At 38.9% G+C, this 14,069-nt stretch overlaps 1 protein-coding gene across 1 annotated transcript in view; it reads left to right on the top strand.

Moving 5' to 3' along the window:
• Positions 1-9,646, top strand: part of LOC145786980 (cGMP-dependent protein kinase 1-like) — a 31,059-nt gene extending 21,413 nt beyond the window's left edge. The window contains exon 10 of the mRNA XM_082598733.1: positions 9,494-9,646. Within this exon, the coding sequence (XP_082454859.1) occupies positions 9,494-9,646 (153 nt within the window). The remainder of the gene's footprint in view (positions 1-9,493) is intronic.
• Positions 9,647-14,069: the final 4,423 nt, after the last annotated feature.

Consider the following 14,069-nt stretch of genomic DNA (forward strand, 5'->3'; position numbering starts at 1 on the left):
GGGTTTTTGTGTAGCTGAGTTTTTTGTGTTCTCTAATTTTAGCCGCAGTTTTTGCCCGTTTGTGTGTAACAGCTATCTTTAATAAGTTAATAGCCTAGCTGTTTATCTGCCTATAAATTTCATACAAATATTACCCTAAAAGTGTTTCCAGAAAGCGCTATAATCCATTATTTGAGTGTAATTTTGCAAAAATTTTCCGTGGAAGCATGTCCCCGGACCCCCCTAGAATACGCGTGCCTTCGGCACGCTCTAACCCCCCGCCAGCTTTATTGCTTCCTTTGCTTAACCCACCAGGATACGCCATTGCACATCAGGTGGCGATGTCTTAAATCAAACACTTTGTCGTTCTCTTCAATTCATCAAATATTTGCCCCCCCCCCAATTTTTTTCTGGTTGCGCCACTGCTTTTGAGTGTTTCGTTTGTGCGGTAATTTCTGTCTTCTGTGTTTGGAATTTGTAGCAGAACAAGCTTAAGCCTATTATTATGTACTCTCTCTTCTATCACTTGGTGCTGCTATTTTGCAAGGAGCTTAAGCTTTATTGAAATTTAATTTGCAACTTGACTCAGGGCTGCAGTGCCGCTATAAAAGAGGTACCGGTACATGGCTCTATAGATCCTGCGCTGTCAGGCTTTACTCCAGTGACTCCAGCTCCGGAGGTGTCAGACTTTACATCAGTCGCTCCAGCTCCGAAGGTGTCACACTTTACATCAGTCGCTCGGGTTTCAGCGCATGGAGAGAAAATAAAGACGTGTGTCCAAAATAAGTAGGCCTACATTTTTTTAGAAGTAAACACAATGGAGTTTCTATAAAACGCTGCCCTTTGAAACAAGGACAAATTTTGGAAAGGGACGGTATACGAAATTATACGAATTTTTCGAAATGCACACGTGTAAAATGAAACAAGATGGACAAAATATTTTCGATTTTGACATGAAGAAGAACACGTAATCACAGATCTCAGATACCTCAAAATGAAATACAGTTATAGATCCAGATAACTGCCAACATAACAAGTTTTTGCAATAAAGTAACACAGATGATGCAGTTGACTTGACCCTAGTAGACAGGAACAGATTCAGGGGAGCACTAGGTCATGTGCCCCCTAAAAATCGGTATAAAATATGTAATCATTTTGAATCTGTTCTGTTAAATAACGAAGGCTTCAATGACACATTAGAAGATCGTCGGACCACTCGGCATGCGACAATTCAGCAAGTGCTTCACCTCAGCAAGAACATTTTAGCTACTGCCAAGTCCACAAATGAGATTTACGTGCTCACGTCGAACTTGCTTGGTCATCGCTTGTCAAACTTATTTTGGTGACAAAATTGTGACATTCCAATTTTCGGCTTGCTCAGTTGTTGCTTGCTCAGTTTCATCCTTTACCAACTTCAGGCACTTGCTGAAATGTTGCTAGCTCAGTTGTCACTGATTGCTCATTTCACAACTGCTGACTTGTAGGAGACTCCATTAGGATGGGTAAACTCATCTCTAAAAATCGACATATGTTCCTGGTCTGATGATTTCAACTATAGACCAAATCATTGTCTCCAAGATCAGGGAATTTGGTACATATACTGGCTTAGGAATTGCACTGCAATGAGCCACAGGTCTATGTAGCAGAATCCAGACTTGGGTAGCCCAACAATTGCTTTGTACGGGAATCAAAGTCTGCAACTGACCAAGTAGGCTCTTTATGACAGCTCTGGTGATAATATAAGATGAACAGCACAGATACAGTGTTCTGCGCTGTCATTTCATCAGCGATCAAGTTAACTACTTTTTAGTTAAGGGTGTAAGAAGTAACAGCTGCCATCTGTAACCGGTTAAATAAGACCTAAAGTGGAATTCTGTCGCATATCAATCTATCATTCTACAGTAGCACAATTAAGCAGTTTTCTGATCAGTTACAAAAAAAAATATATACAGCGACAGATTGAAATTTCACTTTGTTTCTGGAAGGTTAAGTGCAAGTAACATGATGTTGTCATAAGCGTAAAAAAGCTTACGGAAAAATAAATTCCAAAATTGCAAGAAAACTTGATGTGACAGAGAAAAAATAATTTCATTTTTTGATTCAGCGCATTCAAATTACCCCTAGACCATATTCAAACTGAAATTAACTCGGAATTTTTGTTGTTGTTGACCAGTAGGCCTATAGTCCCAGCCACGCCATTTGTTTTTCTAAGTCTTGGCCTCGTTCCGCACGTCTTGTGTAATGTGAACGGCATAATTTAAACCAGCAACAAGTTGTTTTGATAAATTTACGTTAGTTTTTTGTTTAGCCTACTTGTGTTCCTATATTTCGTCATGCGTTCTTTATTGTTTTGCACTCTCTTGCACTGATGGCCAAAAGAAAAAAAGGATTCGTAACTGATAAGTCGATTTGTATTCATTCTAAAATTGCTCATTTCAATTTTTCAAAGACAGTCCACAAATCGAAAGCTCAAAAGTTACAGCGCAAGTGAAATTGTCTAATACGCACATTAAAGTAGCATAAATTAATGCACATCAAGCATATTAAAAGCACAAACAAAAACCAAATCAAAATTCGTGTGTCGTTTCATCTCATTTTACAAATGTTGTAGAGTGTAGACCAGGGACGTGTAGTCAGGGGAGGCAGGTGAGGCAGTGCCTCATCTGACTACACGTCCCTGGTCAAGCAAAAGTTATATCAAAGAATTAGTTATCACAGAATTAATATTATTTGTTAAAAAGTAGTAAGTATTGCACGTTTTTAGGTGCTTTAATTTGTGTGAATTGCTGTAGTCGTGCCCCCTTTCCCGCAAATTTTACGTTTCTACACCCAAACTGTGCTTTAATTTTTTCTGTTTCCGTGGCGATATTCATATCGAGCGTTCACGTGGTCAAAATTGTTGAAATACGCGAGGAAAGGCAGCTCCAAGCTGTGCCTCACTTCAGATCAGAAAACTTCCATAGACTGCATTATGCGTGCCTTTTTCTTTCGCAAAGTCGCCCAGAAATCATGATGAGCGATTTAGCTATGATTTGAGGCATGTCTAAAATGTGACCTCACAGCTAGTATGAAACCTTTTTCGTTAAGCTGGAACGCCCGCAAAGTACGTGTAGCCTATGTGATTTCTTGCAGTGTAAATGTAAAGGACTGTTTCATACAAAATTTAACTAAAATCACCGAAGACTTAGTATCTAAGCTGAGAGATTTTTCAAAACTAAACTTCCAATCTAAAGTTGAAGTCATAAATAAAGGAAACAGATGTTTTTGTTCAAAAGGATATATCGCGCATGAATTTTATTTTTAAATAAATGTGAAATTATGCTGCTAATTGTTATTTTTTTGATTAGTATGATATCGTTTTTGTTGTTGTTAAAGAAAAATTATTGTAAACGTGACTTGAAAAAGTGAGTGCCTCACCATCTGTAGACTGTAGGCTACTGTGGCCCTTACATGGCCTTACATAGGCTACTGTGGCCCACACATGGCCCTTACACAAACTGTACAGTTTTGCCTTTATCAAACTGTATTCCAACATCGGATTGCCCTTACACAAACTGTACCGTCTTTCCTTTACCAGACTGTACTGTGCCAATATTGGATTGTTCTTACACAAACTGTACAGTTTTGCCTTTACTAAACTGTAGCCTACTGTGCCAATATCGGATTGCCATTACACAAACTGTACCGTCTTTCCTTTACCAGACTGTACTGTGCCAATATCGGATTGCCCATACACAAACTGTACAGTTTTGCCATTACTAAACTGTAGCCTACTGTGCCAATACCGGATTGCCCTCACACAAACTATATAGTTTTGCCTTTACAAAACTCTACTGTGCCGATATCGGTGTGACCTTACACACACTGTACAGTACAAACTTTACAACATTGTATTGGGCCGATACTGGGTTTGTATCGGACAAACTGTACCATTTCTTGATACAATACGGTAGCCTACGTATACTGTCCGGTATCGGCCCGATACGGTGCAAACGTTACCCAACCCCATACGCGCCGATACAAAAACAGTATCGGCCCAATAATGTGATGTTTACTGGGTATAATGGGACGATTGGCGACCTAAATAAGGTAGACTAAGGCATATCTCACCTTTCATCCCTGGGATCCTCACCCCCACCACTAAGCTTTTTTCTACAAAATGGGCACATTTTTTGCAAAGAAAATCAAGTGCAAGTTGTATAAGTTATACTTTTCTGTATTATGTAAAGAATAAAGATGCTTCATCGTTTTTCGTTTTCTTTACACTTGTTCATTTCTACAAAACACTATTACTTGATAATCGTGTTTTGTGAAGGTATTTGCTTTGTAGGCCTACCGTCTTTTTCAATAAAACCTTAAGCAGTTATAGTACTGTAAGTTTATCTAAAGGTGTCTATTGGAACCATACGAAGGTTGGTACCCCAAAAAGGTACTAAATACGAAAAAACCCTGAAAAGTAATTTATCGAACTTTCAGAAGGTTCACAATAGTACCTCAAAATGGTACTAAATAAGAAAAAAACCTGAAAGGTGTTTTATCGAAGGTTCATAATAGTACCTCAAAAAGGTACTAAATAAGAAAAAAACTCTGAAAGGTATTTTATCGAACGTTCAGAAGGTTCCTTATAGTACCTCAAAAAGGTACTAATTAAAAAAAATTTAAAAGGTATTTTATCGAACGTTCAGAAGGTTCCTTATAGTACCTCAAAAAGGTACTAATAGAAAAAAACCCTAAAAGGTATTTTATCGAAGGTTCATAATAGTACCTCAAAAAGGTACTAAATAAGAAAAAAAAACCTGAAAGGTATTTTATCGAAGGTTCATAATAGTACCTCAAAAAGGTACTAAATAAGAAAAAAACCCTGAAAGGTGTTTTATCGAAGGTTCATAATAGTACCTCAAAAAGGTACTAAATAAGAAAAAACCCTGAAAGGTATTTTATCAAAGGTTCATAATAGTACCTCAAAAAGGTACTAAATAAGAAAAAAACCCTGAAAGGTGTTTTATCGAAGGTTCGTAATAGTACCTCAAAAAGGTACTAAATAAGAAAAAAACCCTGAAAGGTATTTTATCAAAGGTTCATAATAGTACCTCAAAAAGGTACTAAATAAGAAAAAAACCCTGAAAGGTGTTTTATCGAAGGTTCGTAATAGTACCTCATAAAGGTACTAAATAAGAAAAAAACCCTGAAAGGTGTTTTATCGAAGGTTCATAATAATACCTCAAAAAGGTACTAATTAAAAAAAAATTTAAAAGGTATTTTATCGAACCTTCAGAAGGTTCCTTATAGTACCTCAAAAAGGTTCTTTTTAAGAAAAAAACCCTTTGGGGGTTATTGAAAGAACCCTGTATTGGTTCTTTCAAGAACCCCAAAGGGTTTTTTTCTTAAAAAGAACCTCATTCGCAGTAGCTCCCTTATTGGTTATTTTTCGAGCCTTTTTCGTTTACAGTATAGTTGCGTTGTTGTTAAAATAATCTCACAGAAAGGTTCCAAAAAAACCTTTTCGAAAAGAACCTTTCTGCAGGGTTCTTTTCGAAACAAGTTCCGAAAAAGAACCCTAGGCTTAGGGTTCTTTTGACAAGCAAAGGGTTCTTTTTGCAATAAAGAACCTTTTTTGTTAAAAGAACCCTAAGCCTAGGGTTTTTCTCGAAAAAAGAACCCTAAAAGAACCCTAAACGAACCTTTTTCATTTACAGTGTAGGCTACAATTAGTAACAATAAGAATACAATAGCCCCATAACAATCTAGATTCCACAACAGACAGGAAGCAGCAAAAGACTATAAAGACTATATTTGCCATCGAGTCAGCTGCTTCCCGCGCTTTTAATGTGACAAATGTCAAGCATCCGCAAATTACGTTGAAACAAGATAGGCTGATGTTCAGTAACAATGAAAACAAAAAGTTGTTTACTGCTGCGATTGTCAAGTGAAATCCTGCAGTTTTATTCAAATATCAAAAAAATTTCAAGCCCTACAAAAGTAGTAGGCCTATGAGAAAAAAACAAAGAAAAAAGCTATGCAAAAACAACAACTGTTAACTGCTAGCATAAAAGACGAAGCAACAACATTAAAAGTAGGCCTAATCAGTTTTATAACTTCACACTATAACATAGTCAGTCAGTTGGTAGGCCGACTTAAATACAGTCAATAAGATGACAGCCTATATAGTACGCAGAGATGTACGTATACGCCGCAGTCTTGCGGCGTAGACTTTTTGTTTACGCTAACGCTTACGGCCACATTTTTTTGGATAGTTTGCGCTTGAGGCTAAGCCGTAAAGTTTTCGCGGTTTTTTAGCGCATAGCGTCAACGCATACTTTTTAATGGAATTTTTTCGCTACAACACGCCAATACCTTCCAACGTTGAAGTTGAAAGAATGTTTTCAATGAGCAAAGACATATTGGAACCAAAACACAGCAAAATGTCATGATGAACACATTCAGATGCTTGTGTTGCTTCGTGGAAATTTAAAATAAAACTTGTTTGTTTCGAGTGGTTTATACCGTGTGAATGTTTGGCACCTAGCAAACACAATGAGTTTACCCTGGTGTATGCGCTGACGCTGACGCCGCCAACTTTTTTTACAAGTTGCGTTGACGCATACGGCGTATGATTTTTCGAACGTTTGCGTTTGTGCTGACGGCGTCAATATTTTTTGTATGCACGTACATCACTGATAGTACGTAGTAGGGTACCAACTACCAACAATGTTCAATCCGAAACAAATTGCCAAGCAGTCGTCAATGCTGTAATAACAGAAACAGCACAGACAAAGTTTGTTCATACAATGAATTTCAAGTTTTTTTGTGAAAGTTTTTATAGCCTACTCGTAGCCACGACTATTTCTGAAGGTAAATTATTCCATATTTTTGGGCCTAAGAATTTCAAACTGCCTTGACCTTTTTTTGAGCTGACACTATGTAAGTGAAAGTTATTTTTTTGAGAAGCTCTTGTACGATGGCAATGTACTTCGTGGCCGTGGTACTTCAGTAATTTCCTGAAAATAAGGTTCAAAGTAGCCAAGTAATAGCATATTTTTAAATTTAAAAACAAATTTAGAATTTTGCAATTGAGGCAAATTACTGATAGGAAGTATGTCGAGATCTTGGTACAGTTGTGAAAGTTTTGCTCTCTGTTGCTAAAGGTTGTTGTGCAAATGATTCGATTTTGCATTGTTGAAATTTTTTTGAGCAGTTTTTGTATGCTTGAACCCCAACACTAAATGCCATATTGTATTATTGAGCGTGCAAGAAGTTTAATAAAACACATATGCATGATAATTATGCATAATGCACAACTAATACGCTGATAAATTTAATTTGAATAGACAACCATTTAAAAAGTTTAAAAAATGATTTACTATAGGGGCAGCGTTCGGCAACCTGCGGCTCCCGAGCCCCATGCGGCTCTTTTATCTGTGCGCTCTGGCTCACGCGGATGCGCTATGCAATGAAGTTCAGGAGCAGAAATCACATTAACTGCGTGAAATAAATCATTAAAAGAATATGTGTATGTTTATATCTGACCATGAACCGATTAGTTGTGTTTCCCAGTCACGTTAAAAGTTGACAGCTGTTGGAATGATAACTACAAATCAGTTCTACAGGGTGCGGCCGAATAACTCGAACAAAAGGCTTTCCTGTAAGCGTTAGGTTTTTGCTGTAAGCAGTCAGTTAGATGGTGCGGCTCCGAGCAGGTTTTAGTTTAATGGAGACAGGACCAAATGGCTCTTTCAATGCTAAAGGTTGCCGACCCTATAGAATAGGGCATATGAACCCTGGCTACAAGTTGCAAGCATAATGGTGCGACTTTGCTCGTTGTTAAGGCCTACTTCATGACAACACGTCTGTTTTGACCATCATTAGTGTTGATCAATGATGTTGGGCATTAGACTCGTGCTATCATAATTAGTGAACGTAGTGTTTTTTGTTTGTAATTTAAGCCACTGTATAGTGTATACAGTATAGTCACTTCTCATAAGCTTAGTTGACAAGTTTCGAATAAATTATCCCCATTTTATCAACAGATAGTTATTGATTATATCACATTGCAAACTACTTACAGTAGCTTTTTTTTGGCTCGGGTTCCAAATAGCGACTGTCAGAACAGCGACTGTCAATAGAGCGACCACACGACAGCGATTCATTTAAAACAGCGACTGTCAATAGAGCGACTACACGACAGCGATTCATCAAAAACAGCGACTGCCACAACAGCGACCTCACTTCTTTTATTAAATCCAAGGCTTACGCGCACACGCACTCTTTCACCCCCTCCACACATACCTTCCATCCCCCACACCTCTCTACACACGTATGCACGCACAAATAGGCAAACACTGCGTAGTGAAAGATTGAAACCAAAAGGGACTTTAAAACAACATTTTATTTGGACTATCCATAGAAGTCACATGATTTAAAAAGAAATAGGCTAGTCAAGCCAAACATCAGAAAGTCGTCAAGCCTTGCAATAAAATTCAGGGTCTAGAAAAAGATTGAAACCAAAAGGGACTTTAAAACAACCAAAAGTCTTGCAATAAAAATCAAGCCACGTTTATTTCTAAATTGTGAGCAAGGGCTCGAAGGAACTGCCGCAGATCATACTGGCCTCGATTTTGCTGTACAACAGTGATTCGTGTGTTCATTGTCAAGTATCTTTTCATTCGCTGAGTCAGGTCTCTGCCTTGTAGTAGCTGGGTTCGGTTTGGTTCGGTTTAAAGTGTTAAGTCGCTATCATAACAGTCGCTGTTTTAATGCAGTCGGCATTTATACAATCGCTGTTTGGAATGTCGCTCACTTCATTACGTCGCTATTATGAAGTCGCCATTATGACAGTCGCTGTTTTGACAGTCGCTATCCGGCCTGGATGCCCTTTTTTTTACAGATGCTTATAGATAGTTACGGTAGTCACTGTCGTTAGTTAGTTAGTTAGTATGTTAGTTAGTTAGTTACGGTAGTCACTGTCAAGAAGTGAAATTTATTGTAGTTTATAATTATTTACAGATTCCTGATGAGGACTTAAGTTAAGTCGAAAACGTTTGAATGTTGAACTATTTGTAAATATGTAATATACTGTTGTAATGCTCAACCCTGTGTTATTGTTGTGTCTTGCCTGTCTTTGGTATAAAAAAGCAAACTCTCTCCCGAAACTATATTATATCATTAAAGTGAAAAAACTAAAACTTTTTTGCCAGACGCAGTTGCTTTGTACTCTGGATCAGCTTTGTTTAAATTTACACGAAGGCTTCTACGTTTAAACTTTTGAAATTTAGATTGTTCAACATCTTGTGCAATCCTTTATAAGTTAGTACTGTAAGCCAGCTTAATGGTTACGTGGTTGAAAATTCAAATTGGCCATGAAGAAGTTTTTTAAGTTGGCCTACCCAACCAAATGTGATTTGCGCAGTCTCTGTCATAGCCTAAGCTATTGCAAATAGCTTACTTGTAAAAAGTTATTTGAACGCTAATGTTTCTGCATTAGTTAATGCTAAAAGGTATAATTATTTCTACATAGGGTTTTGATTGGATTTCCTTAAAGAATGGAACCTACAACTCTCCTTATGTACCAAAGATCACAAGTCCGACTGATTTGAGCAACTTCGACCGATTTGAAAGAGAAGAAGAGATGGTAGAAAAAGAAACATCTGGTTGGGACAAAGACTTTTAACAAAGTGGATGCAACATGAGGGCGGCACCTTGTCACGAGCACTTCTTGCCTTACTAAAAGTTTTACAAAACTCAAGCTTACTAAAACTCACGTTTTTCTTGCTTGTTTCGGCTATCGACAACAATAGACTGCTTTTCGGTGAAACCATTTTGGCAAATTCAAAACCAGTCAAAAACTGTTTAGCTACCGCAGATATAGCCTGCTGGTGCATTTTGCATCATTTTTGGTTGCTTGATTGATTTTGAATCTTTATCCTCTAACTGACAAAGCCTTGATATGTTATTCCTGGTACTTTCTCGTGCTTGTAGAGGCTCTTGACGCAGGGCCGGTTACCGAGATTGGCAGAGTGAAGTTTTCCGATTGTTGAAGTGTTGTTGCTGGGGAATCCCATTCACTATAGGTGCGCTGAATGGAGAGCAGTCCTGAAATGCATTGCTCAAGCGTGGAATGAAATTCGTTTCTTCATATGTGTTTTTTGTTTTTCTTCTTCATTTGTGTTTTTTTTGCGGTCGTACAATGTTTTTCCATCTCTTTGTTCTTACTAATTTTTCTTGCGATTTAACGTTCTTGGTGTGTTCTTACTACTGTACCATACCTTCGATTATTGCGTTTTAAGTGTGTTATTTTGTTCATTGGTTGGTTTTGAATCTTTACCTTCGGACTGACAAAGCCTTGATAGCTTATTCCTAGTAGTTACGCATAGCCTACGCTAGGCCTACTTGTAGAGGCTCTTGACGCACGGCCGGTTACCGACATTGGCAGAGTGAAGTTTTCCGATTGTTGAAGTGTTGTTGTCGGGGAATTCCATTCACTATAGGTGCAGCTGAATGGAGAGCAGTCCTGAAATGCGTTGCTCAAGCGCACACTCAGAGAGTCGAACCAGCGCTGCGTGATCTTGAGCCGGGCGCGTATCTACTGAGCTGACGGAGCGGACTAGGTTTCATCCTGGTATCCCTGGTTTCAGTCATGCCCATTCTTGAGGCCACGATTGGTGAATAGTGTCCTTGACACGATATTGTTGAAGTCTTATCAGTTTATGAGTTTACCTTGAATAGAATCAAATAAAATAGCCTACAGCTAAATTTGTTATTCTTTTTAAATTATCTTCCAATTAGCCTATTTATGAAAAAACTACAAAAAGGTTTGCGAGAAGTAAACATAAATTTGTAGTAGCCTACAGCCTAGGCCCAATACTAGGCTAATAACCAATTTTTTAAATTTTATCAGTGTTTAATATCTCATGCTGTTTTTATTTTGAAAAGCGATGTTCCTGTTTTTTTAACAAGTTCTACATGCATGATAATAAATTCTATTTCTATTATATTCTACCTTAATAAATTCTACCTATTGTGGCGTGTATTTTCAAGACAAAATCACTTGATCATGCAAAATGTGTAGAAATTTTAGCATTCACATTTTAGAGAACAAGGTAGCCTAAGCCAGGGGTCCGCAAATAGGCTACTTTTTGGTGCGACCCAAAAAGCAATCGTTCGAAGTCTTCGCGACCCAAACGTTTCGGAAGCATATAATTTTGCGCAAAACACTTTGCAAATTAATATCAATTCCAATACGGTCGTCCCCACTTATTAAGGCCACATCGGGACCGGACGATTTTGGCTGCGGGAGACAATTTTCTACCACTCCTATACCTTCAGTAATTCCGGAATGGACCAAATTGGGCTTAATAAGCGGGTGGACCTATTAACCGTGCACTTCGTCGTCGTGCAAGCCTCTGCGGCCGAGGGTCTACTTTATCCTTTTACCAGCCCAGACTCAAGATGTTCCCGGACTACACTGGAAGGCTACTAGTGAGCAGCCAGTATTTAGTTTCATCATCCATGACACGCAGACCTTCCACTCGTTAGGTGGCTTGAAGATGGTACAGTTATTGATGATGTGGTCTGCAGTTCCTCGGCACCACATTCACAGGAGGAGGAAGAGGCCAATTCTCCAATGGCGCATGGTTGACCGGAAAAGCCCGACGCCCGTACGAGGACGGTTGAGGCGCACCCATGCTTGTCTTTGTAGTGTCAGGCCGATGGGGCATGTGTCGGCGTTGGGGATGAACCAGGGATTCATAGTATAGGGATCGCTAACTCGGCTGAAAATCCGACAATCGGAGTGTAAAAGTGTTGCCAGATATTTTTTATATTTTTAGAACAAATTATTATTTTATCACTTTTAAAGAGTAGTGGTCGCCCAAAGCTTGTCCGTTTAAAACTAACCTGAAGTTTAAAGTTGCACAAGATTGAGTTAAAGTAGTTTGTAGTTGTGTAACTTTGCAATAAGAATGTTCTAAATTTAAGTACCAAACTTAAATAAAACTTGCAGGTGTAAACAAAATTATTAGAAACCAGTTAAGAACAAAAAAAATTGAGAAAATTAAAATACACCTCAGGAATAAATGGCTTCATGTTTTAAGTGTTGAAACCGGTAATTATTTTTCAAGTAGGCTTAATATGTTTTATGTACAAGAGAAGGTAAATTTGCCAAAAATATGATAGTTTGATAGGTGAACAATAAAATTGCTTTAGATTAGTTTTAAAATATTTATTTACGGGCAAGTTTTGGGCAACTACTACTTTAAAAATGCCAAAATAATATTTTTTCTAAAAATATAAAACTATCTGGCAGCACTTTTACACTCCGGTTGTCGGATATTCAACCGAGTTGGCGATCCCTATACTATGCATCCCTGGGATGAACGAATGAAGTCCGGTGGTACTTGACTTCCTTTCAGAATTCCATTTATAGTCTGCCTAAGTAGCTGCAGAGATGAAGTTCATCTGCTGCGTTGATCAGAAGTTAAGCGGCTGGCACGAATGGTTGTCTTGACTTCACTCGACTGGAGTGCTGGTTTGGGGAAGCAGAGATCTTGTGGTGGAGAAGATGGTTAAGCTTTAGTGCCCGTCGGCCAAGAAACAGAGTGGCTTCTTCGTGTGCAGGGCGCTGGCTTCTTCTGTGCGCAGGGCGCTGTTTATGGCAGTGCCGATGTTACGTGTGCATTGCAGCACCAAACAGGTGCACAGTACTCTGCTGAAGAGTAAACAAGGGCTAAGGCTGCTATACGCAAAGTGTCAGCCCTCGCCCCCCAGCTGTGGCCTGCCAGGCGCTTGAGTAGTGCAGCGTGGGATGTTATTTTCTTGCGCAGTGACACCAAATGGTGGCGGTATGTGTACGATCTGTCTAGTGTCACCCCAAGATATTCTGGTTCGGGGCAGAAGGTGAGAGGTTTTCCATTGTTCTGAACATGTAGCTCACGATCAGCTTCCCGATTGTATAGGTGGAAAGCTGCCGCCAAAGTTTTGTTTTCGCTAAGTTTCAGTCGCCAGTTCTGGAGATAAGCTGAGAGAGTTTTCATGCCCTGGCTCAAGCTGTCTTCCAGGCTATATATATAACCGTGAGCTTAACTACTGTACTACAATCGAAAGTATAAATTTTCTTGTAGCCTACCAAATTGTACGAAACTCAGCACATCAAAGACTATATGATTGTATTTATTTTTGCCATACAAGTTATATTTATAGTAAGTTTAAACCGTTTTGCGACCCACTGTGAATGGTCTCGCGACCCAACTTTGGGTCGCGACCCAGTATTTGCGGACCCCTGGCCTAAGCTACCTAACCTGCTTTTTTAAACACTAGATTGTGTGAAAGTGAAACTAGCCTTTAAGATTAACCTATTCGTGCCTGATTTAAGCATAGGGTCGCTCGATATCGTTTTTGTAGTAGCGACTTCTACCGTAGGCGTAGCCTCAGTGGCGTAGCTAAAGAATGTGCCGGCCGGGGCGAATTCAGATTTTGCCGCTCCTTTAAGAAAAAGCATGTGAAAATAAAATGCGTTTTTTTTTATCAGATTATAATCAAAATCAAAAATCGTAGTCTGAAAGTGCCGCCCCCAGACGTGCCGCCCGGGGCGGTCCGCCCGCCCGGCTCCCCTAGCTACGCCACTGCGTAGCCTATTTGTAGATCACTGCAACAGATGGGGTGTTTTCACCGGTAGAAGCTTTAACATAGAAAAACTTTCCCTATAAACCAGCTGACTGCAGGTGTTGTAGCCTAACTCTTTTAGCACTCAGACGAAGAGTTGATTCATCAGAAGACGAGTTTTGAAAATAAATGCGAGACAAAAGTTTAGTAGCCTAAATATGATTTAAACACAAATTTTTGAATGCTATCTTTTCAGGTAGGCTGCTTGTCAGATAAGGTTTAAATCAGTGTTTGCAGTTATTAAACTAGCTTAAACTAAGTGAACGTTTCGCCGTTGGCAGCTCGCCTTCTGATTTTTCCCAAGTTCGCTTTTGACAAGCCTATTGTAATTGTTGCAATCTCTTAAATTTTTCTCTTCTTGTTAAATCTTGCCTTCTGATTGGCCAATAAACCTAATCTGCTGTAGCGGCCTTCAGGTTACAAATAGGCTAGTC

This window comes from Aplidium turbinatum, chromosome 2 (genome assembly GCF_918807975.1).
Source record: "Aplidium turbinatum chromosome 2, kaAplTurb1.1, whole genome shotgun sequence".
NCBI lineage: Eukaryota > Metazoa > Chordata > Ascidiacea > Aplousobranchia > Polyclinidae > Aplidium > Aplidium turbinatum.